Below are 27774 nucleotides of genomic sequence, written 5' to 3' on the forward strand. Positions count from 1 at the left end.
TTGTCAATGGGCATGCTAAACCTTAGAACTGACTGTCCAAAGCTGATTTTACCAAGTACCAGTAGTAGCAGGCTAATATATAGACCACTATGAAAGTAGCAGTAAATTAATTATACAATTTCAAACAGAAGTGGGCTCTGTTACGCGTGACTTTACCCCTCGGGCCGCCAACGTCGGTGCAGGGGCCGGGCTTATCTGAGGCGTTTTTCAAGCTCTGAACTGCTTTTATCAGAAGAAGGGCGGTCTAGTGTGTCAAGTCCAAGGGAGACTCGAGAGCAGGGGGGCACGCAGAATATACTACTGCCCCTAAAGCAGGTGAGGAGTGACCTGTTGTATCTGACCGCTTGGGGCAGTTAAGTCTTACAAGAGAGAGTTCGGGGTAGAGGCAAGAGCACGCCCTGAGCGTTTATAGTTTACACCCCAGCTCTGTAATCTTCTTTGTACACATGTCTGCACATAATGGCCCGTTTTGAACTGCGGCTGTTCAAAGCAAGTTTAAGTGACCGGCGCATTTGCAGTTCAAAATCTACTCGGCGATTGCGTGCAAGTCAGGGCCCCAACGACTCCTACACAACGCAAAAGAGTCCAGAGGTGTGGCTGTTAATTGTTTAAGTGATTACACAGTACAAGCGCAAAGAAGTCTAGATACATTATTGCCGCTCACACAGAGGGGCTTCAAGTACTGGCTACAGTGTATTTAAGCTCACAATATATTCAACCTCACGAAACTATGGGCGGCTTAGATTTGTTGGAAGCCATCCAAAGCGGGCATAGGCAGTGGAGGAATTTCCCCGTCTCAGAAAGCGCTGCAGGGCCTGGCGCCCTGTCCTTATATAATGAACTATGTCCGCAAACTACTTTCTATGTGCAGAAACTAACATGATGCCTGGTCCGCACTCGTCACATCTCTTTACACTAAAACCAGTGCTTCATTTATACAATAGATCAAAAGCGCTGGGGTCCAGAGTTCTAAGAGTCTGATGATGGGGTTCTGGAATACCGAGGGTGCCTGGTTTTGATTTCTCCTTGTGCCCCAGTCTATTGCCAATCACCTTGCAACGAATGCACCCGAAACAGTGAAGTGATTTCTTTATCTCAACACTTTGTCTGTAGCTTATTCCAAACTTTACAACGCATGGTAGCTTCGCAGTTCTATATAATGCAGTGATCTGCCTAATTTCAGGAATCTCTGCACATCTTTATATGTTTACTTATTACTTGAAACTAATTTACTCAATTTTAAATAGGTTATTAAACTAAGCGGAGCGTTGTTGGAATAAAAAAAGTTCAGAATTCCGACCGCTGGAGGGTGAAGTGAGGAGAGTAACTTGGGGTGCTGTGCACGGTGCTTTGTCTAAGAGTGGGAGAAGCAATACACGTCTTGAGGAAACAGCAGAGTCGCACGCATCTGTTTCAAACAAGAGAAAGATCACTTCGGTGTTTCCATGATTGTTACTTGGTAGCGCATGGGGCGGGACTATTTTACATGGCGACCACTGTCCACCTTTCTGATTCTGAGACAGTGTTCTAGGGTGACCACCCGTCCGTAAATTTCACGGACTGTCCGTAATTTCGCCCTGCTGTCCGTTGTCCGTGATGAAAGCTTTAACAGACGGCATTTGTCAGTAATTTTAGCCTTTCACCTAAAGGGCAACGGAGGCAGGTTGAAATTACAGGCAGATCAGTTTCCCCAATTGGACTGGAAGGCAGGGAGTCTCCAGTGCTCTGAGGGAGGGGCAGACAGATAAGAATCAGACCTTCTTGCCAGGGGGTCTCCTTCCCTAAAGACATGCGAATGTGCCCAACTGGTAAATCTGCAAATACAAAAGGGCTTGAAAACCTGCATTGACTTTACTAAAAGAAGTCACTTGAAGTTTTCTGGTGGCAAAGATATCTCTTTTAGAGAGGTACTGTAATGGTGTTCCAAGGTGAGCTGTGGAGTGTGTGGTTTTAACGGAGTGTTATAAATTTTTTTAGTACTAGGTATAAACTGTACATTATTCAAATCTGTATTTGAGAAGCACGTTTTTTTATTTAACTGAAATGTATTCGCGCATTTTGTAGCAGCCTATATTATGATGTAATTGTATTTTTCACAGTTCTTTCAGGTACTTCAGTACCTCATAGTACTAACAAACATTGGCAAAGCAATAGGTCTCATCTAGGAAAGAGTTATTGGCTTTGCTAATGTGTTTTAGCCATTAGCCATGTTATACACCAGAGTAGCTGCTGTTCAGCATGGCTTAAAGTTAGTGGCATAGTGGTGTGGAGTGGAGTAAAGTAGCATAGGAGCAGTGGCGTAGAGCCCAGTGGTGCAAAGTACAGTGCAGTGGGGTACAGTGCAGTTGTTTAGAGTGCGTTAGCGTAGAGTGCAGTGGTTTAGAATGCAGTGGCATCGAGTGGCGTGGGACAGAGTAGAGTGGCATAGAGTGCAGTGGAGTAGAGTGGCATACATTAGAGCGGCAGAGAGAGCAGTAGTGTAGAGTGGTGCAGTGGCATAGATTGCAGAGTAGACTCACGTTGCAGGGAGTGCAGTGGCGTAGTGTAGAGTGGTGCAGAGTAGAGCAAAGTGCTGTAGAGTGGAGTGATGCATTGTAGAGTGGCATAGAATGCAGTAGTACATAGTACATTGGTGTATAGTACAGTGGTGGAGAGTGCAACGCTGTAGAGTAGAGTGCCAGTGGAGTAGAGTGGCACAGAGAGCAGTGGCATAGAGTACAGTGGTACAGAGTAGAGGGCAGTGGCGTACAGTGCAGTTGTTTAGAGTGCATTGGCGCAGAGTGCAGTGGCATAGAGTGGCATGGGGTAGAGTTACATAGAGTGCAGTGGAGTAGAGTGACATACAGTAGTGTAGCAGAGAGTGCAGTAATGCAGAGTGGTGCAGTGTCATAGAGTGCAGAGTAGACTTGTGTGGCATAGAGTGCAGTGGTGCAGAGTGGAGTATTGTAGAGTGGTGTAGAGTAGAGTATAGTGCCTAGAGTGCAGTGGCATAGAGTAGAGTGGTGTAGAGTGCAGAGTTGCAGAGTAGCATGTCAGTGCGGTGGTGTAGAGTGGTACAGAGAACAGTGGCATAGAGTACAGTGGTGCAGAGTAAAGGGCAGTGGCATATAGTGCAGTTGTTTAGAGTGCACTGGTGTAGAGTGCAGTTGCATAGAGTGGCATTGGGCAGAATAGAGTGGCATAGAATGCAGTGGAATAGAGTATATTGGTGCAGAATGCAATAGTACAGAGCAGAGTGGTGTAGAGTATAGTGGTGGCCAGTGCAGTGTTGCAGAGTGTCATCTTGCAGTGGTGTAGAGTGCATTGAACTAGAGTGCAGTGGTCAGAGTGGTATAGAGTATAGTGGCATAGAATAGATTGTTTCAGAGTAGAGTGCAGTTGCATAGAGTGGAGAGGTGCAGGGTAGAGTGCAGTGGAATAGAATGCAGTGGCACAGAGTGCAGTGGCATAAAGTAGATTATTTCACAGTAGGGTGAGGTGGCTTAGAGTGGAGAGGTGCAGGTTATAGTGGAGTTGCATAAAGTGGCATAGAGTGTGATGGCATAGAGTAAAGTAGTGTAGAGTGCTGCGGCATAGAGTGCAGAGGTGCAGAGTAGATTAGAGTGGTGTATTGATGTAGAGTGCAGGGGCATAGAGCTGAGTGTTACAGAGTAAAGTGTATTAGCTTAGAGTGCAGTTGTGTACAGTGCAGTGTTGCAGAGTGGCAGAGAGTGGAGTTGTTTGGATTAGAATGTTTTCATGTGATAGAAAAAACTCTTTCCTAACCCCAGAATCCAGCAAGATTTTCGCATAAATCCTCTCACTTTGAGGTCAGAGAACGAAAAGTAAACACTAAGTTCCCACCAAAGACAGAGCCTGACATTTGACTTTGTTCTTAGAATGCACAGCAAATATGATAAGACAAGAACAAGATTTACAGGCCTATTTACAGAAAGGGAGCACTCGGCAGGATACTGTAAATAAGGTTTTGGCAAGGGAAGGGAAGAATTCTATCTGCATAGCCTAAAACAAATAAAGCCAGCAAATTGAAAGCAACAAATTGTGAGTTACAAACGACAAGGTCAATGGCGAGCAACGGGCAGAATGCATTCACAAGGAAGCACTATGAATTTACTTAAAGTGACAGCTGTGGGATACTTTGTGGGGAAAGTCCAGTATTTTAGTCCATATCTTGCAGAGGTTTGGCTACATCAATCACCCAGGTAGTATGACGAGAAGACCTGGAGTGGTTTCCATGTTGCAGGATAGGTCTGTACACCCATTCTATCAGTTTTCCACCATTTCCTATGGTACAGAGCTTCTGACACACCTCTTGTAGGGTTAGTGCTAGGTGGCAGACATGAAATAAGGCATTTAATGATTATTTAAGGTGGTTGTAAGTAAGGAGTTGACCGGGGTGAAGATGGTAGTCTGCCACAAGGGTTTGGAAATTTAGTAGCTCATTGTTCAGAAACAAAGTCCCCAATTTTAAGACACCTACATCATGCCACTGATGGAGTTGCTCTGAGCACATCCATCCTGTGCGAGTGGGAAGGCTTAGCAAAGGTAGTGCAGGAGCACAGGGTTTCTTCGTGTCAGTGAGTTTACAGGTTCTGGCAAGGCAAGAGAAAGCCGTGCATGATAACCCCGGATGGTGATCCGCAGAATTGTCAGTAGGAAACAATGAGCAGTGCATTAAGCCTTCCTTAAAAGTCTTTACTGGTAAACCCCATCTCATGCAGGGAGGTGGGCAGAAAGCCAGTGAGCCACCCATTGGACCTGTGCAGCTGAATATTAGCATTCTAAGTCCAGAAGACCTAATCCACCCGCAGTCACAGTTAGCTTTAGAGTGGAAAGAGCTCCCGATGGCGCCGCAGTGACCAAATCAGATGTGTGGCCTATCTAAAGAAGGAATGAAGGACGAGCAGGGGAAGTTTTGCAAAGTAATACTATCTTTGGGGTAGCACACCATCTTCACTAGTGCCACGTGGCCTTTACAGAAAGCAGAAGAGAAGAACAAAAAGCAAACTGGGCTTGGAGGGACCGTTCGCTCTGCCGAGATTTTCATCCCTGAAATCAGTGTAAGAATGGTAGACAAGAATCACTAGGTATCAAAAGGTAACTGGTTCCCAGTTTAATCTGAGATCTAATTGTATATGAAGGCAAAAACAGTGCCATATGTTAAAGAAACACTAATTAAATTTAAAAATTTGTAAAGTTTGTTTGTGCAATTTACATTCCAAATATTTTGAAGATTCTATGTGTAATTGACACTTAGGGATAACCCAGATCTCTAGTTTGGCTTTTGCTCTATTTCAAAACCATATAAATACATGGACAAAGCGGGCAATTGCCTTGCACAACCTTGCAATGGGTCTGGCCCCTGCTCACCCTTCATAAGCACTAACAGCGGACCATTGCACCAGAAGAGTTTGCCAAGGTGGATGGGTGTTGCTTGTTCAACCACTTGACAGTGCCCCTTCTGTTTCGCTCCAGTGTGCAGAGACAACTCCCCAGGTACCCAATACCTTCGAATAGTTTTGGTGGACCCATCTTGTCTGATTTTAGGAATTGTCCCACCTTGTTCTTCTCTTCTTTATTTATCCAGTTTTTAGCAACAACCCTTTGAATTACTTGCCGTGGATTTCCCATTTGATCTCGATTTCATCCTCCTCTTTTATTATCTTTGATTGGTAGTCCGGGCTCCCATTTCTGAGATAAATGAGGAGTCCCATTCATACACTCTAGTGCAGTAAGACTACAGACAAGTTATGGGTACATCACATCCTGACATTAGGTGTGAGACTGTTGCCCACACCATCTGCCCTGCCTCTTAAAAAGAAAATTAGGTTGAAAGTCCATGGGCGGTTGGGGTAAGCCAGATGTTTTTGTTCAATTTGTTTAAACTAGCATAAGGTTAATTACCTTAATGTGTTCCAAACTGTTTGCCAGGGGTTTTAAAATGTTCAGAAACATAATCAAAATGTTGCTGTTACTTTCTCTTCAGGAAAGATCGGGTAGATTTGGGTCGGGGTGATGGCCTTGCCGCAGTACCGAAGGGCATTAATTTACTACTGAACAAGGACGTGATGTGACACCTGAATGTAGCATACCAGGAAGGTCCACAGTGAATAAATAGTGTTATGTTAAAAAAAGTAAATAAAAGCACTGACAACATAGTGAGGCATGGCCTCTCTTGCGTGTGTCTGTAAAACTGACGTTTGTTCTTGAATTTTTGTCCTGAATTTTGACCCTTTGTCCTGAATTTTTGTCCGGAATTTTGACCCTTTGTCCTGAATTTTTTACAGTCCTGTCCAGAATTTGCATCAATGCCAGGTGGTCACCCTACACGAAAGATGGGCGGCTTAGATTTGTTGGAAGCCATCCAAAGCGGGCGTAGGCAGTGGAGGAATTTCCCTGTCTCAGAAAGCGCTGCAGGGCCTGGCGCCCTGCCCTTATATAATGAACTATGTCCGCAAACTACTTTGCACGTGCAGAAACTAACATGATGCCTGGTCCGCACTCGTCACATCTCTTTACACTAAAACTAGTGCTTCATTTATACAATAGATCAAAAGCGCTGGGGTCCAGTGTTCTAGGAGTCTGATGATGGGGTTGTAGAATACCGAGGCTGCCTGGTTTTGATTTCTCCTCGTTCCCCAGTCTATTGCCAATCACCTTGCAACGAATGCACCCGAAACAGTGAAGTGATTTCTTTATCTCAACACTTTCTCTGTAGCTTATTCCAAACTTTACAATGCATGGTAGCTTTGCAGTTCTATATAATGCAGTGATCTGCCTAATTTCAGGAATCTCAGCACATCTTTATGTGTTTACTTATTACTTGAAACTAATTTACTCAATTTTAAATAGGTTATTAAACTAAGTGGAGCGTTGTTGGAATAAAAAAAGTTCTCAATTCCGACCGCTGGAGGGTGAAGCGAGGAGAGTAACTTGGGGTGCTGTGCATGGTGCTTTGTCTAAGAGTGGGAGAAGCAGTACACGTCTTGAGGAAACAGCAGAGTCGCACGCATCTGTTTCAAACAAGAGAAAGATCACTTTGGTGTTTCCATGATTGTACTTGGTAGCGCATGGGGCAGGACTATTTTACATGGCCACCACTGTCGCCCTTTCTGATTCTGAGACAGTGTTCTAGGGTGACCCCCCGTCTGTAAATTTCACGGACTGTCCGTAATTTCGCCCTGCTGTCCGTTGTCCGTGATGAAAGCTTTAACGGACGGCATTTGTCCGTAATTTTAGCCTTTCACCTAAAGGGCAACAGAGGCAGGGCGAAATTACGGGCAGATCAGTTTCTCCAATTGGACTGGAAGGCAGGGAGTCTCCAGTGCTCTGAGGGAGGGGCAGACAGATAAGAAACAGACCTTCTTGCCAGGGGGTCTCCTTCCCTAAAGACATGCGAATGTGCCCAACTGGTAAATCTGCAAATACAAAAGGGCTTGAAAACCTGCATTGACTTTACTAAAAGGAGTCACTTGAAGTTTTCTGGTGGCAAATATATCTCTTTTAGAGAGGTACTGTAATGGTGTTCCAAGGTGAGCTGTGGAGTGTGTGGTTTTAACAGAGTGTTATAATTTTTTTTAGTACTAGGTATAAACTGTATACTATTCAAATCTGTATTTGAGAAGCACTTTTTTTGTTATTTAACTGAAATGTATTTGCGCATTTTGTAGCAGTCTATATTATGATGTAATTGTATTTTTCACAGTTCTTTCAGGTACTTCGGTACCTCATAGTACTAACAAACATTGGCAAAGCAATAGGTCTCATCTACGAAAGAGTTATTGGCTTTGCTATTGTGTTTTAGCCCTTAGCCATGTTATACACCAGAGTAGCTGCTGTTCAGCATGGCTTAAAGTTAGTGGCATAGTGGTGTGGAGTGGAGTAAAGTAGCATAGGAGCAGTGGCGTAGAGCCCAGTGGTGCAAAGTACAGTGCAGTGGGGTACAGTGCAGTTGTTTAGAGTGCGTTAGCGTAGAGTGCAGTGGTTTAGAGTGCAGTGGCATCGAGTGGCCTGGGACAGAGTAGAGTGGCATAGAGTGCAGTGGAGTAGAGTGGCATACATTAGAGCGGCAGAGAGAGCAGTAGTGTAGAGTGGTGCAGTGGCATAGATTGCAGAGTAGACTCACGTTGCAGGGAGTGCAGTGGCGTAGTGTAGAGTGGTGCAGAGTAGAGCAAAGTGCTGTAGAGTGGAGTGATGCATTGTAGAGTGGCATAGAGTGCAGTGGCATAGAATGCAGTAGTACATAGTACATTGGTGCATAGTACAGTGGTGAAGAGTGCAACGCTGTAGAGTAGAGTGTCAGTGGAGTGATGTAGAGTTGAGTAGAGTGGCACAGAGAGCAGTGGCGTGGAGTACAGTGGTACAGAGTAGAGGGCAGTGGCGTACAGTGCAGTTGTTTAGAGTGCATTGGCACAGAGTGCAGTGGCATGGGGTAGAGTTACATAGAGTGCAGTGGAGTAGAGTGGCATACAGTAGAATAGCAGAGAGTGCAGTAATGCAGAGTGGTGCAGTGTCATAGAGTACAGAGTAGACTCGTGTGGCATAGAGTGCAGTGGTGTAGAGTGGTGCAGAGTGGAGTATTGTAGAGTAGAGTATAGTGCCTAGAATGCAGTGGCATAGAGTAGAGTGGTGTAGAGTGCAGAGTTGCAGAGTAGAGTGTCAGTGCGGTGGTGTAGAGTGGTACAGAGAACAGTGGCATAGAGAACAGTGGTGCAGAGTAAAGGGCAGTGGCATGCAGTGCAGTTGTTTAGAGTGCACTGGTGTAGAGTGCAGTTCAATAGAGTGGCATTGGGCAGAGTAGAGTGGCATAGAATGCAGTAGTACAGAGCAGAGTGGTGTAGAGTATAGTGGTGGCCAGTGCAGTGTTGCAGAGTGTCAGCTTGCAGTGGTGTAGAGTGCATTGAACTAGAGTGCAGTGGTCAGAGTGGTATAGAGTATAGTGGCGTAGAATAGATTGTTTCAGAGTTGAGTGCAGTTGCATAGAGTGGAGAGGTGCAGGGTAGAGTGCAGTGGAATAGAATGCAGTGGCACAGAGTGCAGTGGCATAAAGTAGATTATTTCACTGTAGAGTGAGGTGGCTTAGAGTGGAGAGGTGCAGGTTATAGTGGAGTTGCATAAAGTGGCATAGAGTGTGATGGCATAGAGTAAAGTAGTGTAGAGTGCTGTGGCATAGAGTGCAGAGGTGCAGAGTAGATTAGAGTGGTGTATTGATGTAGAGTGCAGGGGCATAGAGCTGAGTGTTACAGAGTAAAGTGCATTAGCATAGAGTGTATTAGCTTAGCGTGCAGTGGTGTACAGTGCAGTGTTGCAGAGTGGCAGAGAGTGGAGATGTTTGGATTAGAATGTTTGCATGTGATAGAAAAAACTCTTTCCTAACCCCAGAATCCAGCAAGATTTTCGCATAAATCCTCTCACTTTGAAGTCAGAGAAAGAAAAGTAAACACTAAGGTGGTCATTACAACCTCGGCGGTCTTTTAAGAAGACCGGAGAGGGACCGCCGCTCGGCGTATTATGACCGTTGGCTGCCCTCTGTCATTTTTCCAACGGAGAGCCGCCAACAGCCATACTTGCGGGCGGCGGGGAAGTGGAGGTTGCTCCACCTCCACCGCCACGCCAACAGAACACCGCAAGCTAATCACGTCCTGTGATTCTGCGCGGCGGTGTTCTGTTGGCGGTGTGATGTTGGCGGAGCTGCCCCCATGGCTCCCGTGCCCTCCCGGAGGATCGACGGAACAGGTAAGTCGATCGTCCATTAGGGGAGGGGTATGGGGAGTGTTGTGTGGGTGCATGGGGGTGTGCGTCTGTGTATGTAGGGGGGGTGTGTGAGTGCGTGTATGCTTGCGGGGGTGTTGCGTGTTTCGGAAATGTGTGCGTCTGTATGTATGTCTGTATGGATGTGTGCGTGTATGTTTGAATGTGGGTGTGCGTGTCTGACTGTGTGTGTGGATGTTGGCATGTATGTGGGTGTGTGTGCGTGTATGTGTGTTGGTGGTGCCTGCGTGCGTGTCGGGTGTGTAAGTGTAAGGTAATGTTGGGGTTCGGGGTGGAGAGGGGGGCCCTGCCACCTTTGGGGGGTGCAGGGGTGGGGGGGTAGGGGAGGGAGTTGGGGTGGGTGAGACCCCTATCAGTGCCAGGTAAGGAATTCCCTGGCACTGATAGTGCTAACCGCCATGGATTTCATGGCAGTTCCTACCGCTGGAAATCCACGGCGGTAAGCCGGGTCACATTACCGGTGGCGGTATTGTCACGGCCGCCGGGCTGGACACCCAGGTCTCCAGCCCAGCGGTCGTCTCCCCCCTGGCGGGCGGAACGGGGAAGCGGCGGATGACCATGGCGGAAACCACCATGGTCATAACACTAAAAAATAGACTGCCAGCCTGTTGGCGGTCTTACCGCCGCTTTAACACCGTCCGCCAGGGTTGTAATGACCCCCTAAGTTCCCACCAAAGACAGAGCCTGACATTTGACTTTGTTCTTTGAATGCACAGCAAATATGATAAGATAAGAACAAGATTTACAGGCCTGTTTACAGAAAGGGAGCACTCGGCAGGATACTGTAAATAAGGTTTTGGCAAGGGAAGGGAAGAATTCTATCTGCATAGCCTAAAACAAATAAAGCCAGCAAATTGAAAGCAACAAATTGTGAGGTACAAACCACAAGGTCAATGGCAAGCAACGGGCAGAATGCATTCACAAGGAAGCACTATGAATTTACTTAAAGTGACAGCTGTGGGATAATTTGTGGGGAAAGTCCAGTATTTATTCCATATCTTGCAGAGGTTTGGCTACATCAATCACCCAGGTAGTATGACGAGAAGACCTGGAGTGGTTTCCATGTTGCAGGATAGGTCTGTACACCCATGCTATCAGTTTACCACCATTTCCTATGGTACAGAGCTTCTGGCACACCTCTTGTAGGGTTAGTGCTAGGTGGCAGACATGAAATAGGGCATTTAATGATTATTTAAGGTGGTTGTAAGTAAGGAGTTGACCGGGGTGAAGATGGTAGTCTGCCACAAGGGTTTGGAAATTTAGTAGCTCATTGTTCAGAAACAAAGTCCCCAATTTTAAGACACCTGCAACATGCCACTGATGGAGTTGCTCTGAGCACAGCCATCCTGTGCGAGTGGGAAGGCTTAGCAAAGGTAGTGCAGGAGCACAGGGTTTCTTCGTGTCAGTGAGTTTACAGGTTCTGGCAAGGCAAGAGAAAGCCGTGCATGATAACCCTGGATGGTGATCCGTAGAATGGTCAGTAGGAAACAATGAGCAGTGCATGAAGCCTTCCTTAAAAGTCTTTACTGGTAAACCCCATCTCATGCAGGGAGGTGGGCAGAAAGCCAGTGAGCCACCCATTGGACCTGTGCAGCTGAATATTAGCATTCTAAGTCCAGAAGACCTAATCCACTCGCAGTCACAGTTAGCTTTAGAGTGGAAAGAGCTCCCGATGGCGCCGCAGTGACCAAATCAGATGTGTGGCCTATCTGAAGAAGGAATAAAGGACGAGCAGGGGAAGGTTTGCAAAGTAATACTATCTTTGGGGTAGCACACCATCTTCACTAGTGCCACGTGGCCTTTACAGAAAGCAGAAGAGAAGACCAAAAAGCAAACTGGGCTTGGAGGGACCGTTCGCTCTGCCGAGTTTTTCATCCCTGAAATCAGTGTAAGAATGGTAGACATGAATCACTAGGTATCAAAAGGTAACTGGTTCCCAGTTCAATCTGAGATCTAATTGTATATGAAGGCGAAAACAGTGCCATATGTTAAAGAAACACTAATTAAATTTACAAATTTGTAAATTTTGTTTGTGCAATTTACATTCCAAATATTTTGAAGATTCTATGTATACTTGACACTTAGGGATAACCCAGATCTCTAGTTTGGCTTTTTCTCAATTTCAAAACCATATAAAGACATGGACAAAGCAGGCAATTGCCTTGCACAACCTTGCAATGGGTCTGGCCCCTGCTCACCCTTCATAAGCACTAACAGCGGACCATTGCACCAGAAGAGTTTGCCAAGGTGGATGGGTGTTGCTTGTTCAACCACTTGAAAGTGCCCCTTCTGTTTCGCTCCTGTGTGCAGGGACAACTCCCCAGGTACCCAATACCTTCGAATAGTTTTGGTGGACCCATCTTGTCTGATTTTAGGAATTGTCCCACCTTGTTCTTCTCTTCTTTATTTATCCAGTTTTTAGAAACAACCCTTTGAATTACTTGCCGTGGATCTCGCATTTGATCTCGATTTCATACTCCTCTTTTATTATCTTTGATTGGTAGTCCGGGCTCCCATTTCTGAGATAAATGAGGAGTCCCATTCATACACTCTAGTGCAGTAAGACTACAGACAAGTTATGGGTACATCACATCCTGACATTAGGTGTGAGACTGTTGCCCACACCATCTGCCCTGCCTCTTAAAAAAAAAAATTAGGTTGAAAGTCCATGGACGGTTGGGGTAAGCCAGATGTTTTTGTTCAATTTGTTTAAACTAGCATAAGGTTAATTACCTTAATGTGTTCCAAACTGTTTGCCAGGGGTTTTAAAATGTTCAGAAACATAATCAAAATGATGCTGTTACTTTCTCTTCAGGAAAGATCGGGTAGATTTGGGTCGGGTGATGGCCTTGCCGCAGTAGCGAAGGGCATTAATTTACTACTGAACAAGGACGTAATGTGACACCTGAAAGTAGCATACCAGGAGGCAATCACAAAAGGTCCACAGTGAATAAATAGTGCTATGTTAAAAAAGAGTAAATAAATGCACTGGCAACATAGTGAGGCATGGCCTCTCTTGCGTGTGTATGTAAAACTGACGTTTGTTCTTGAATTTTTGTCCTGAATTTTGACCCTTTGTCATGAATTTTTGTCCGGAATTTTGACCCTTTGTCCTGATTTTTTTACAGTCCTGTCCAGAATTTGCATCAATGCCAGGTGGTCACCCTACACGAAAGATGGGCGGCTTAGATTTGTTGGAAGCCATCCAAAGCGGGCGTAGGCAGTGGAGGAATTTCCCTGTCTCAGAAAGCGCTGCAGGGCCTGGCGCCCTGCCCTTATATAATGAACTATGTCCGCAAACTACTTTGTACGTACAGAAACTAACATGATGCCTGGTCCGCACTCGTCACATCTCTTTACACCAAAACTAATGCTTCATTTATACAATAGATCAAAAGCACTGGGGTCCAGAGTTCTAGGAGTCTGATGATGGGGTTCTGGAATACCGAGGGTGCCTGGTTTTGATTTCTCCTCATGCCCCAGTCTATTGTCAATCACCTTGCAACAAATGCACCCGAAACAGTGAAGTGATTTCTTTATCTCAACACTTTCTCTGTAGCTTATTCCAAACTTTACAAGGCATGGTAGCTTCGCAGTTCTATATAATGCAGTGATCTCCCTAATTTCAGGAATCTCTGCACATCTTTATATGTTTACTTATTACTTGAAACTAATTTTCTCAATTTTAAATAGGTTATTAAACTAAGTGGAGCGTTGTTGGAATAAAAAAAGTTCAGAATTCCGACCGCTGAAGGGTGAAGCGAGGAGAGTAACTTGAGGAGCTGTGCACTGTGCTTTGTCTAAGAGTGGGAGAAGCAATACACGTCTTGAGGAAACAGCAGAGTCGCACGCATCTGTTTCAAACAAGAGAAAGATCACTTCGGTGTTTCCATGATTGTACTTGGTAGCGCATGGGGCGGGACTATTTTACATGGCGAACACTGTCGCCCTTTCTGATTCTGAGACAGTCTTCTAGGGTGACCACCTGTCCGGAAATTTCACGGACTGTCCGTAATTTCGTCCTGCTGTCCGTTGTCCGTGATGAAAGCTTTAACGGATGGCATTTGTCCGTAATTTTAGCCTTTCACCTAAAGGGCAACGGAGGCAGGGCGAAATTACAGGCAGATCAGTTTCCCCAATTGGACTGGAAGGCAGGGAGTCTCCAGTGCTCTGAGGGAGGGGCAGACAGATAAGAATCGGACCTTCTTGCCAGGGGGTCTCCTTCCCTAAAGACATGCGAATGTGCCCAACTGGTAAATCTGCAAATACAAAAGGGCTTGAAAACCTGCATTGACTTTACTAAAAGGAGTCACTTGAAGTTTTCTGGTGGCAAAGATATCTCTTTTAGATTGGTACTGTAATGGTGTTCCAAGGTGAGCTGTGGAGTGTGTGGTTTTAACGGAGTGTTATAATTTTTTTTTGTACTAGGTACAAACTGTATATTATTCCAATCTGTATTTGAGAAGCACTTTTTTTATTTAACTGAAATGTATTTGCGCATTTTGTAGCAGCCTATATTATGATGTAATTGTATTTTTCACAGTTCTTTCAGGTACTTCAGTACCTCATAGTACTAACAAACATTGGCAAAGCAATAGGTCTCATCTACGAAAGTTATTGGCTTTGCTAATGTGTTTTAGCCATTAGCCGTGTTATACACCAGAGTAGCTGCTGTTCAGCATGGCTTAAAGATAGTGGCATAGTGGTGTGGAGTGGAGTAGAGTAGCATAGCAGCAGTGGCGTAGACCCCAATGGAGCAAAGTACAGTGCAGTGGGGTACAGTGCAGTTGTTTAGTGTGCGTTAGCGTAGAGTGCAATGGTTTAGAATGCAGTGGCTTCGAGTGGCGTGGGACAGAGTAGAGTGGCATAGAGTGCAGTGGAGTAAAGTGGCATACATTAGAGCGGCAGAGAGAGCAGTAGTGTAGAGTGGTGCAGTGGCATAGATTGCAAAGTAGACTCACGTTGCAGGGAGTGCAGTGGCGTAGTGTAGAGTGGTGCAGAGTAGAGCAAAGTGCTGTAGATTGGAGTAATGCATTGTAGAGTGGCATAGAGTGCAGTGGCATAGAATGCAGTAGTACATAGTACATTGGTGTATAGTACAGTGGTGGAGAGTGCAACGCTGTAGAGTAGAGTGTCAGTGGAGTGATGCATAGTGGAGTAGAGTGGCACAGAGAGCAGTGGCTTAGAGTACAGTGGTACAGAGTAGAGGGCAGTGGCGTACAGTGCAGTTGTTTAGAGTGCATTGGCGCAGAGTGCAGTGGCATAGAGTGGCATGGGGTAGAGTTACATAGAGTGCAGTGGAGTAGAGTGGCATACAGTAGAGTAGCAGAGAGTGCAGTAATGCAGAGTGGTGCAGTGTCATAGAGTGCAGAGTAGACTCGTGTGGCATAGAGTACAGTGGTGTAAAGTGGTGCAGAGTGGAGTATTGTAGAGTGGTATAGAGTAGAGTATAGTGCCTAGAGTGCAGTGGCATAGAGTAGAGTGGTGTAGAGTGCAGAGTTGCAGAGTAGAGTGTCAGTGCGGTGGTGTAGAGTGGTACAGAGAACAGTGGCATAGAGTACTGTGGTGCAGAGTAAAGGGCAGTGGCATACAGTGCAGTTGTTTAGAGTGCACTGGTGTAGAGTGCAGTTGCATAGAGTGGCATTGGGCAGAGTAGAGTGGCATAGAATGCAGTGGAATACAGTATATTGGTGCAGAATGCAGTAGTACAGAGCAGAGTGGTGTAGAATATAGTGGTGGCCAGTGCAGTGTTGCAGAGTGTCAGCTTGCAGTGGTGTAGAGTGCATTGAACTAGAGTGCAGTGGTCAGAGTGGTATAGAGTATAGTGGCGTAGAATAGATTGTTTCAGAGTAGAGTGCAGTTGCATAGAGTGGAGAGGTGCAGGGTAGAGTGCAGTGGAATAGAATGCAGTGGCACAGAGTGCAGTGGCATAAAGCAGATTATTTCACAGTAGAGTGAGGTGGCTTAGAGTGGAGAGGTACAGGTTATAGTGGAGTTGCATAAAGTGGCATAGAGTGTGATGGCATAGAGTAAAGTAGTGTAGAGTGCTGTGGCATAGAGTGCAGAGGTGTAGAGTAGAGTGGTGTATTGATGTAGAGTGCAGGGGCATAGAGTGTATTAGCTTAGAGTGCAGTGGTGTACAGTGCAGTGTTGCCGAATGGCAGAGAGTGGAGTTGTTTGGATTAGAATGTTTTCATGTGATAGAAAAAACTCTTTCCTAACCCCAGAATCCAGCAAGATTTTCGCATAAATCCTCTCACTTTGAAGTCAGAGAAAGAAAAGGAAACACTAAGTTCCCACCAAAGACAGAGCCTGACATTTGACTTTGTTCTTTGAATGCACAGCAAATATGATAAGATAAGAACAAGATTTACAGGCCTGTTTACAGAAAGGGAGCACTCGGCAGGATACTGTAAATAAGGTTTTGGCAAGGGAAGAATTCAAGCTGCATAGCCTAAAACAAATAAAGCCAGCAAATTGAAAGCAACAAATTGTGAGTTACAAACCACAAGGTCAATGGCAAGCAACGGGCAGAATGCATTCACAAGGAAGCACTATGAATTTACTTAAAGTGACAGCTGTGGGATACTTTGTGGAGAAAGTCCAGTATTTTAGTCCATATCTTGCAGAGGTTTGGCTACATCAATCACCCAGGTAGTATGACGAGAAGCAAAAACAACAAGTGATGGACGGAATGCTGAACATTGTCAAACATTCACCCCCAGTACAGTGATCTGGGCCTAAATCCATCGTTTTTTTGCTGCCCATGCCATTCCAGTTTAGACCCAGCCATATGCAAATCAGTCTTGACCCTGTTCCCCATGGGAACAGTCCAGCCCGAACTGCTAGGCCAGGTCTTCCCTGGACTGGAAACAAGCGTCCTGGGACCGGTTTCGGGGTTTCACCCCTCATCAGCCAGGCTAGCTTGGTCTCCCATTTGATCTCGATTTCATCCTCCTCTTTTATTATCTTTGATTGGTAGTACGGGTTCCCATTTCTGAGATAAATGAGGAGTCCCATTCATACACTCTAGTGCAGTAAGACTACAGACAAGTTATGGGTACATCACATCCTGACATTAGGTGTGAGACTGTTGCCCACACCATCTGCCCTGCCTCTTAAAAAAAAATTAGGTTGAAAGTCCATGGGCGGTTGGGGTAAGCCAGATGTTTTTGTTCAATTTGTTTCAACTAGCATAAGGTTAATTACCTTAATGTGTTCCAAAATGTTTGCCAGGGGTGTTAAAATGTTCAGAAACATAATCAAAATGTTGCTGTTACTTTCTCTTCAGGAAAGATCAGGTAGATTTGGGTCGGGTGATGGCCTTGCCGCAGTACCGAAGGGCATTAATTTACTACTGAACAAGGACGTAATGTGACACCTTAATGTAGCATACCAGGAGGCAATCACAAAAGGTCCACAGTGAATAAATAGTGCTATGTTAAAAAAGAGTAAATAAATGCACTGACAACATAGTGAGGCATGGCCTCTCTTGCGTGTGTCCGTAAAACTGACGTTTGTTCTTGAATTTTTCTCCTGAATTTTGACCCTTTGTCCTGAATTTTTGTCCGGAATTTTGACCCTTTGTCCTGAATTTTTTACAGTCCTGTCCAGAATTTGCATCAATGCCAGGTTGTCACCCTACAGTGTTCGGTGAAAACCGTGTACCCCTCGTACAGATGGACGACTACCTTGGAGTTGTACAGTTTCCCTTACCTGTGTGTGAAGAGTTTGAGTTCCAGTATTTTTGTTTTTTGTTGCATTTTGGTACTTATAGTCTGATCGTTTAACCGGATAAACAACTATACGCCCCAGAATGCAAAGTAGAAAACTTGGAATGGATGAGTTTCACACGCTTGAATCTAGGAAACTTGAGGTTCTGCTCTTTGAGCCATACACGAAAATGTACATTTATCAGTCTCGTACAGTTTTCCCCAAAATGCTCATCGAGCTAGATTAGCTCGGCTGCAGATGGGCGTGGCCGCTATTCCTCCTGCCGCCTCCAGTCTGTCACCGTCAGGGTGGGCGCGGGCAGAGTCCTCCCAGCTGCTGCTGCCGCCCCTCCCCCCGGGGCGAGGCTGTGTGCTCTGCCGTCACCAGTCAGGTATATTAGCCTTGGCATCACTGCAGCAAGGGCAGAGGTCTCATCAGCAACTCACAGGAAACCACCCCTGCAGGAAACAGTAAGTATCTCTGCCCGAGGGCCACGGCAGCTGTGTATGGATTTAGTGATTGACTTGCCAGGAACTGCATTTTCGATAATTCCCCCGCACAGAAAACCAGACAGATACGTTTTGAGCATGTTGTTCCTTTAGGTTTGCCAGTTAGGTCTTGTTCTTTCATAATGTTATGATTTTTCAGCTCACGCTCCAAGTACCAGGCCTCAATTGTCTCACGATTGTAACTAGCGTCAAAACTACTGCTGTTAGTGGAGTTTTAATGCACTCAGCGAGAAAGAACCATTTGCTTTTACAAAAGAGATAAAACAAAAGGGCGAAGGATGAAATGTGTGAATGTCTGCCAATGGTGATTACTCAGGGCAGGACTGTTCCAGAGTGTGTGTAACAGTACCAGACGGTCTTTTTATTCCAGCACGCCTTTCCCCAGTGGGCTGGGACCCTCGGAGACTGGGTTAGGAATCTCCGGGCCATTGCTGCTCCCTCTGACTTTACCCAGCGTCCCGAGGCCAACTACAGCCCTGGCTTCGAGGGAGAAAAGAAGAAAGAGGGAGATAGAGATTAATCAGTGAGAGAGCAGGAAGAGAGGGGAGAGGCGGAGAATGATTAGATCGCAAGAGGGAGATACAGTGAGGAAAAGAGATGGCAAGAGGGAGATAGCGAGGGAAGGAAGAGAACGTGGGTATGAGCATTCTTGCCAATATTGCTTTTGGCTCCCAGTCCTAACCTGATGTGGGATAATGTTCACTTTTCCCTCGGAATCACACCGAATAAGAAGCCGCATGTTTCTTTCCAGCTATGGTTTAGCGGGTGCGCCAAGCGTGGGAAGGATACGTTATCCTCTCCTTACAGGCAAGAGAACAGCACAAGTACTCTTCACAGGACATGAAGGCACGCCAAATATATATCGATAGCATCCTCTCTGCTCCTCCAGATGGATGTTGTGCGCAGCAGTCAGGCACTCTATACAAAGTAGTCACCGACGACGGACACCTTAGCATAATGCTCCTGAAGCGTTTTCTTTCAGTATTTCATAGATGCCAGGGAAAAAGTGACTACCATACTGCTTCTGTGAATTAATATAGAGCAAAGTAACCACCATGGGGGCGCTTGCCCCCCTCCCCCCCCACTCCCGGGTTTTATGTACAGCCTTGTGTAACCCTATCACATTAAGCTCAGACATGGCGCCCGCTGCATGCCTGCGAGTTATATGATCATGACTGTGACCCTGCCCTTTCTGACATTGTCAAAAAGTGTCCGGGGATGGGTGACGTTAAAATTAGGGCCCGCCCATGGTAACCACTATTACTTTATTATCTAATGCAGTGTGTAGTAGTTTGTGTAGTATTCTGTAATCTGATGTATCGTAAATTAGTCGGTGTAATCTCTTTCTAGACCCACGACACATATGAATCTTGTCCTGTAATCCAGTACATGGGGCAGGTACAGGTGGTGTTTCATCCTGCAATATATTTTGTGGTTAGTGTACTTCCGCTTGCTTCTAATGCACGGTAAAGTAATTTGATCAAGATGTCTGGTGATCCAAGTGTGCAGTAAAACAAACAAACTAATCACTTGTCATCTATGGAAGGCAAAGCAATCTCCTGTAGTGTAATTTAGGGCAAAGTAATAGATTTAAATATCTGTAACACACTGTAGAGTAAACTAACCATAATAAGCTCCAGGAATCAAATACAAACTAGAGTAATCTTCCATAATGTATTGCATGATAAAGTAACTGAAATAATTATCTGTTACATAAAAAACACTAAAGTATTGAGTATTATCGCCTTCAGTAATTAATTTCAGGCTAAAGTAAACTAATCACTAATTGTATTCCTGTAAAGGGAAATTTTAGCTCTCTTTTGCCAAGTTAGCTTTGAGCGTTTAGGGAAACCCACAAGTGGTCTTGCCTCAGTCACAAAAGGTACAAGTTACAATGTGCCACAAAGCAGGTGCCCCAGCTTCAGTCGGGCATGCTGGACACAAGTGCCTTGGTGGCCAATGCTGGGTTAAAATGGGGAGGCTGTTGGGCACACTTCAGAAATGGAGCAGCTCCTTCATGGGTTGCAAAGGTAGCTCAGCAATTCTGATCATACCAATTGTGGATCCAGTCACCACGGTCAATAACTCCAGCCCCTTTCAACAGTCAGTTCCCTTTTGGAGGGTTGGTGCATTCCTTCTGTCTTGGTCAGGTGGACTCATTGGTTCCAAGGACAAGCCATCAATACTGCCTCCAGATTGGGCTCCAGGTCATGTCCTCTAACCTCTGAGAAGTTGGCTGAGAGGCAGATCCCAGCCCTGATTATGCAGTATTCTTTTGGGTAATATGAGGAGCAGTGCCACCTCTACTGAATAGAACTAGAAACAACAAGTGGGTCAGTATCTTCTACTTTTATACAGAGGTAGCAGACAGGATATGTGGATTCACTGTCTGACTGTGCAGTTCCAGTTTGGGTCTGTTCCTCTTTCATGTGCCTTTCCCAGGACTGTCTTCTTGACTCAGCCTTTCTCTTCACTACAAGGCCCACTTGACTCCACTTTTGGTACAAAAGCACAAGGGGGTGTGAACAGTCTAGATTCTGACTATAAATAGCCCATATAACAATATTAGGTAGAGACAAATAACTGGTTCCCTTCTAAAGAACCTTTAATAACATTACACAGATACTGCAGTCCACCCTTAATCAGTGCTGACACACTCAGGAAGAGTATCAGAAAGAAACTATCAACATTTTAATGGTAAGCCTTCCCTCTCTTTTCCCCACTTCAGTGCCTGGGTTCCCTCCCCACCCTTCTTTTAGGAACATCTGCAATACATTTCCACAGTCTTGGAAAGCCACCCCACCTCCATCTTGTTCACATGAACAGAATAAGGGCTTCCAAAATGGAATTCAAAGTCCAATGTTACTTTGGAGTTGATGTGTAGTGCCAGGGTGGTACTTACATTCTAAGTATCCATACTCATTATGGATTACTGTCAAGGACTGGATATTGTGTAAGGTTGCTTTCTTATTTTTGATACAAGATGGGAGGCTTACAACAACTCAAACTCAGTATAACTGTTACAGCATTACGGTATGCATCAAAAGGTGTAATTGTGCAGTTAGCAACATAATGCACATTGATATATAGATGGTCAATACATTTGTATTAGTTATAGGTGGATTAACGAGGGAGCATCCTGTTCATGTAGAGGCTGGAACTACGTCCGCTTCATTCTCTATCTGTAGGCAAGATATGTGATCAATAGGGCCCAAATGCCCTCGGGCATCAGCTCCTAGTACACCCTAGCTGTTCCAGACAGTATGGCTCAGGCAGGTCTGGAGCTGCGGAGGGGCTGCCTCCCCCAGTTTATTGCAACCCTGCGCTTGGCCAAAAGCACCAGCATTGCAGTCAGCTGGCGTACCTCAGGTGGAACGTCCTTCACAAATCGCAAAAGGGCCACCAAGGGAGTGCATTGGCGACAATGGTCCTTGATCAATTCGATGATCTTGTAGATTTTAGGCCACCACGGGGATGAAGTCACAGAGCAACACTCAAGGAGTCACGCTATCTGCCTCAACAGCAGTGTGAGGCTGAAATGGGGGTGAACGTAGTCAGAAATGTGCAAATTGTGCATGTGCACAGGTGTAGTGCAGTTCCATGTCGGGGGCACAGCTACACCTCCTATTCAGTGGGGAGAGTCAGTGTTTTTCCCATGTGATTCGAGGGGGTTTACCGGCCCATCCTAGGGTAATTAGAGCAGATCTAGGCCTGAGTCTGAGAAAGGCCAACATAAGGGAAATGTGGATTTTGATAAAGAGGTAAAGGAATTTTCAATGTCTAGCTATATCGGCAGCAGAAGGGTGGCTATCAGTTTATTGAGGATTTTCTTCTCTATATGTATAAGCAAAAGGTGCCTGTAGGAGTTGCAGCGATTTGACGATTTCCCAGTCTTCAGGATGGTGACAATTACTGTTTTGTGCAAGGAGAGTGGCAGCTCGCCGGTCTGTATTGCCTCTTCGTACACCACAAGAAAATTGGGGGCAAAGATCTGAGATTGTCAGGTTGTATACTTACTTACCCTAGAAAAGAGTGATTTCCTTCAATTGGCCACAGTGCCGCCTTCCATTGAAAACTACACATGGAATGTATCAGGTGTCATCTTTGGAAGGTCTCTTTCAGGAGGTAAAAACCCTCAGGGCAAAAACCTCCTTGCCAGTCTTGATTTATGATGAAAATAAGCAAAGCACCAAACTTTTCCCTGAAATCAGGAAAGAGAAAACGGGCAAAAAAGTTCTTTCTGCAGAAAAATCCAAGATGAAATCTGACTGCAAGGAGTAAAAATCAGGGCCTAAAATACAATCAAATGCTTGAATGGTAAAAAAAGAACGGAGTGACTGCGTTGTGATGTGTCCATCATTCATTAATGCTTCCTACAGGAACTGAAATCAAAGGGAAGGACATTCTTTTGATGTGGACTCTAGCTCAAGTACCACCCTTCAGAGAAATGCAAGCAAGGTCTAGGCTGTGCTTGATGCACAACAAGGTGCAGACTGCAGAAAGATGCTGCCGTCTGAATGATCAGTGTACTGTCTCTTTGACACTCGCGGGGTCCTGTAAGTTCCTGGAGGGGCTGTATTACTTACTTTTGATTACTCTGGAATGTAGTAGACATACTGACGATTGTAGATGAATTTAGCTGGGTCCATACAAATTGCGGAACATGTGCAACTGATTGGCATCTTACTCTGGCATTAACTCTTAATAAGGTTGGCTCCACGCTGGATTTCTGGGTCAGAGTAATAAGATTACCTTTTGACTTTAGAAAATCTCTGCATGCCAGCATTGAAGTAATAATTGGACTCCACATTACTGCCTACCTCAAACCGCTTGGGGAACGCCCTAGAACTGTGATTTAAAAAGCATCTGGTCTTGTGATCTTAGGAGAGGGTAATAGATTTCTGTATGTTCTGAAAACGTGTCCTAAACCCTCTCAAGAACCACAAAGTCTAATCTGTTTAGCCTTGCTGTAGGAACCTGCTGCATGTGATGAGGAGCCTGCTGGCGATTGTAGTGCTACTGTGCAGACTGCTCAAAAAGCATCACATCAAAATAAAGGCTGGTTCTTGATCATTGCTCTTTTCTGCTGCTTGTCAATTCCACCTACTCTGACCATTAAAGTCACCACAGTCCTGGACTCCCCTTAAACTCTCGCTTTGTTGGTTGATTTGATTTGGTGGGAGTGTCACAACACCTTTTTGGATTGTGTCTCTAGTGTCATAAGTCCCTCCCAGAACCAAGCACATCTGCGATTATTGGACTGTAATCAATTTTGTCTTGGGCTGTTTATTATTGAGTTCCAATGTATTGTGAATGTTTCATGCGTTGCATTCACGAGTAAGTCTTCAGATTTACTCTACTACGAAAATCTGGCCCAAGTGCCCGTAGTGTTGTGGGCCCTGGACCCTCATGGGAGACAAAATGAGTGGCAGAGAGGCATAGTTGGGGTACTTGCAACAGGTCATGAGCACGTACGCATGTGCTCTTTTATTGGCAGGGTCATCTGACTGGTCACGCCTGTGATGGATAGGTGTGGGATGAGTGTGAAGGCCAGCACTTAAGGGAGTGACTGGTAACACATTGCTTTGCAAACACTAGTTTGAGTCAAGCAGGACTCTAAACCCCTCCTAAAATGTGTGTGTGTGTATATATATATATTTATATATATATATATATATATATATATATATATATATATATATAAAGAATCCAACATGTCGGAATAAATAAACAGAAAAACAAAACACCACTGAGTCTTAGACTTTTCTGGCAGTCCGCAGGACAGTACAGGATAGGTGCAGCTTGGAGCACCCAGGCATCACAAAACACATCCATAGTTTCACCAGACGACATTGGGGACGAATGCGATGTGGATGGAGTCTGGACCACTCGACCCATGTACATGAGGTTACAGTTCACCTACGTGGTGTTGTATTGTCCCGCATGCTGTCATGGTGTTGGAGTTGACGTTAACAGTTTAAACTGGGGTGCATCAGGAGCATTGGCAGAGTCCGCTGCAGGGTTTTCTCTGGAGGCAGCCTGGCTTCATGAAAGGCAAAGACTGGGATGACAGTGCGATGTTTGGACATCGTCCACTGAGGCCTATGTGCCTCCTTGTACCTGTGGGTGGAGCAGCTTCACACACACCTCTCATGCCAGGATTCCCTCGCGCCGGAATTCCTTTGAGGCCCTTTTCGCTGGGTTGCCACATACTGCGTGCACTGTATGGAGCCTCGTGTGGGCTGCGCAAAGGGTCACGGTAGAACCACCAACAGGGCCACGACCAAGTTGCTCGTGCAACCACAAAGGTAGGTGATTCATGGTCGGGTGTGCTCTTGCCAGCAGGACTATGGTGCACATGGAGCCTAACAGATGGTCTCAGGGTTATCGGTCCACTGAGCCAGGACTGCCTCGTTGGGTATCCGGATGATTCACAGGCATAAGGCTCCGCTCGGGTGTTAAGATGCTTCTTGGGTGGTGATGGTGATGCACACGGTAATGATGACTTTATTTCCATTTGACAACCTGTGTGACAGGTGGCGATGTTTTACTTAGAGTGAGGATAACTGTAGGAGGTTTGTAGCCACGTACGGTTCTTCTTTGGCATGTGCGGTTGCTAGCAGGGATGCTGTCTGCTTCAAGGACCCGGTGACAGGTGGCTGCACGTATGGAAGCATGGGACAGATACACGGTTTGCGCATGTAGGCAGCTTACATTTGGTACTCCCGCTTGGCTGTCTCCAGTGACTTTGCTGCACTGTGGTGGCTGGCTTGTGATGGTAGATGCACTTCTGGATGGTGGTACTATTCCTTGATCTTGAACACATTTCTTCACTCCTCTTGTGCACCTGTAGTTATATGATCATCCTTGTGACAGATCTGTCACAACCTTTCTCTCCTCTTCCATTCTTTGTGATGTGGCATTGTGCCACACTCTTTTCTTTTCTCCTTTTCTTTCTCTATAATGATGTGGTGTCGTGCCATGCTCTTCTCTTCTGACCAGGATCCTCACAGTGATGTGGCATCCTGCCAAGAGTCGCATGTTCACTTCATATGGACCTCTTGCTGGCTGCGTCAGGTTTATAGGACTGTGTATCTTCTTCCGCCATGGACCTCTCGCCGGCCCGGTGCTGTCGACAGGACTTGACTCTTTCTCCTCGTGGACCTCTCTCAGGTCCTCTCCTGTTGGTAGGACTTGACTCTTCCTCATCATGGACCTCTCGAAGGTCCTGTCCCTTCTTTAGAGATCTTCTTGGTGCTCTGCTCCCTAGATTTTTCCTTCAACCTTCTCTTAGCTCATGAGTGCAGGGCTTGCACCTTAAGGCTGCACTTGGTCCTGCCTGGGTTCATGCAGGGTTGGTCACTCTGTGTGGCATGTTCCTTAACAGGCCAACAGTGGCCATTAGGGTCTGGTGCAGCCGACCGGTACAGTCTTATCCTTGCAGTCATGCATTGTCTATGTGCCCCTTGAGTTTGTGCTGGTGCCTTTTTAGGCAGTGGTGGGGCTATCAGGCAGTCTCTTCGTGGGTGCCCTTACATGTCTCCTCTTTTTTGTATGGTGGTGGCTGTTCACCACTACGAGGTGTGTGGCGCTGTCTCCTCAAGTGAGGTGGCATCAGAAGGTGCTGGCGCACGGCGGGGAAGCATGCCCGAGTGCAGTGCGCTATGTTCTTCGTGTCGTTAGTGGGCTTGCAGGCTGACTGGCAAGGCTTGCTACCTTCTAGTTTTATGACCTTGACTTTTGCTGGGCTCTTGGCCAGCCTCTTGCTGTAGTGGCCTATTGCCATTAGGGGCACACAGTTTACACCACAAGTGTCTCGGCTTCACATGGCAGACCTCCAGCACTGAGGGGGAAGTCGGGCCACAGCCATATCCTGATGAAGGTATGCAGTGGCACTGCAGGCCATGTATGTCAGTTCAGCCGGGGTTTCTCTTTTAGTTTCCTGATGTCACCACTTATTACTAGGTCCTGGAACACTGCTGACTTCCTGGCAATCTGTCACTTAACAATGTTAGCCCCCTTTTGGGAGCTTCAAGTGTGAAAGTTGCTGTGGTCTCCTGGTGTGATTTAATGAGCCACCACTAGGTGGTGCTACAGGTGCACACCACACCGTGCAGGAGGTTTGGCATATAAAAAGGCTAGAAAACAATGACAGGAAAACGCCTCCTCTGACTGTAGCGTTGGTGGCCGTTGGGCCTGCAGTATGAGTGGGGTGAGGTTTACTCACCAACAGGTAGGGACCCACAATGCTGGTTTTCTTCACAATGCTTTCTGAGGGACAGCGAGTAAACACTCTGAGCCAGTGCAGCCTTGGTGTCCTGGCCAAACACTTCTCCCCTTCTGGTGGGGTGGTGCAATTGACTGTGCTTGCCGGACCTCCACGTGCACCTCCTGCGTGGTGCGGCTCACTGAACAACAGCTGGGTCTTTTAGCCACGCTGGTGCTGTAGGTGTGAGGAGGGGGGCTTTGCTTCATGCAAAGTGCAACCTTAATTGTCTACCCTGATGGCGGGGTGCTGCAGTCATCCACTGGCTGTTGGGTCACACGATTGGACACCTCTTGCCGTGCAGCAGCATTTCTTCTGAGACACGTAGCGGCCACTCTGCAAGGGGGTTTCATTGCACACCTCCTGGAATCTCATCTCCCTGTTGACAGTACTGCACGATGTCAGGTGCAACTTCCTGGGCTGGTGGCGGGCCCGTCGATATTCTCTTCTTCTTCTGCCCTGCTGTGGGCCTAACCTCCCTTGCAGAGAGGGGGCCATACGATGAAGGTGCAGCAGGTCAGTGTACGTTTTCTCCACACGTTAGTCCTGCCTGAGGGCCGCAATGCCAGAGTCACTTGGTGCTGCAAATTTGGGCCACGGCAGCCTTCCTAGTGCTTCAGGCCAGTGCTTCTGAATGGCTGCAGTGGATGCCACCACGGGCCAATCCACACTCTTCTCGCTTACGGGCAGGGCCTCAGCTGGCAGCGGGTGTGCCTCTCACTGGACCTGTGCTCTTCTCTTGTTATTTCTCCTTGCTGCTGGCACTTGGGTGCAGTCTCCTCACCTCATGCGGGTATTGTAGGTGGCAGGGGGTGTCACTCAGTGTTGGTGGAGCACTTCACCCCCCCCCCTTCTCACTCTGGCCATCAGTGGGCATGCTCACAGTGGGCGACTGCAGGGGAATGCCTTACATGTAGCAGGTGCGAGGTGTCCCGAGCGGTATTCCCCCCTCGAGGCCTGATAAAGCTGTAGCTGGGGCACATGCGGGATATGACCTACTCATCAGCATTGTAGTGTTGTGGGCTCTCATGCTAGACAAAATAAGTGACACAGAGGCATAGTTGGGGTACTTGCAACTGGCGACAAGCATTTGCACTTGGGCTCTTTTATTGGTAGTGTCACCTGAGTGGTGACGCCTGTGATGGATTGGTGTAGGGTGAGTGTGAAGGTCAACCCTTAAGGGAGTGGCTGGTAACACATTGTTTTGAAAACACTAGTATGAGTCCAGCTAGACTCTAAAGTGCCTTTACCAGAATCCTGATGTACCTCAGTCTGTGATTATGTAACACCAGGCATTGCATATTCATCCCTCTGTTCCCTCTCTGCCAGCTAAGAGAACCTGTGCAATATATATTTTTTTTAATCCAGTATTCTTTTGGATCAGTATAGACAGGTGCATAGCTTTCAAGATCTTGTGATATTTTGAGCCAGTTCTGACATCTTCAGCAACAGTACTTTGCATATTAGGATTTTTTAACTGATGCTTATGTTACTGTAAAGAAATCCATGATCACC

General features: G+C 46.2%; 1 protein-coding gene across 4 annotated transcripts in view; it reads left to right on the forward strand.

The window, feature by feature from the left end:
* The first annotated feature begins 207 nt into the window (after positions 1 to 207).
* Positions 208 to 27774, forward strand: part of LOC138268378 (serpin B6-like) — a 163183-nt gene continuing 135616 nt past the window's right edge. For 3 of the 4 annotated variants that reach the window (XM_069217956.1, XM_069217966.1, XM_069217979.1), the window contains exon 1: positions 17719 to 17954. In XM_069217956.1, the coding sequence (XP_069074057.1) occupies positions 17743 to 17954 (212 nt within the window). In that variant the 5' untranslated portion in view covers positions 17719 to 17742. Of the gene's footprint in view, positions 316 to 17718; positions 17955 to 27774 lie in introns of those variants that run through there. The other variant, XM_069217971.1, reaches the window with a different exon arrangement.

The sequence above is a fragment of the Pleurodeles waltl genome, chromosome 2_1 (assembly GCF_031143425.1).
Source record: "Pleurodeles waltl isolate 20211129_DDA chromosome 2_1, aPleWal1.hap1.20221129, whole genome shotgun sequence".
Classification (NCBI taxonomy): Eukaryota; Metazoa; Chordata; class Amphibia; order Caudata; family Salamandridae; genus Pleurodeles; species Pleurodeles waltl.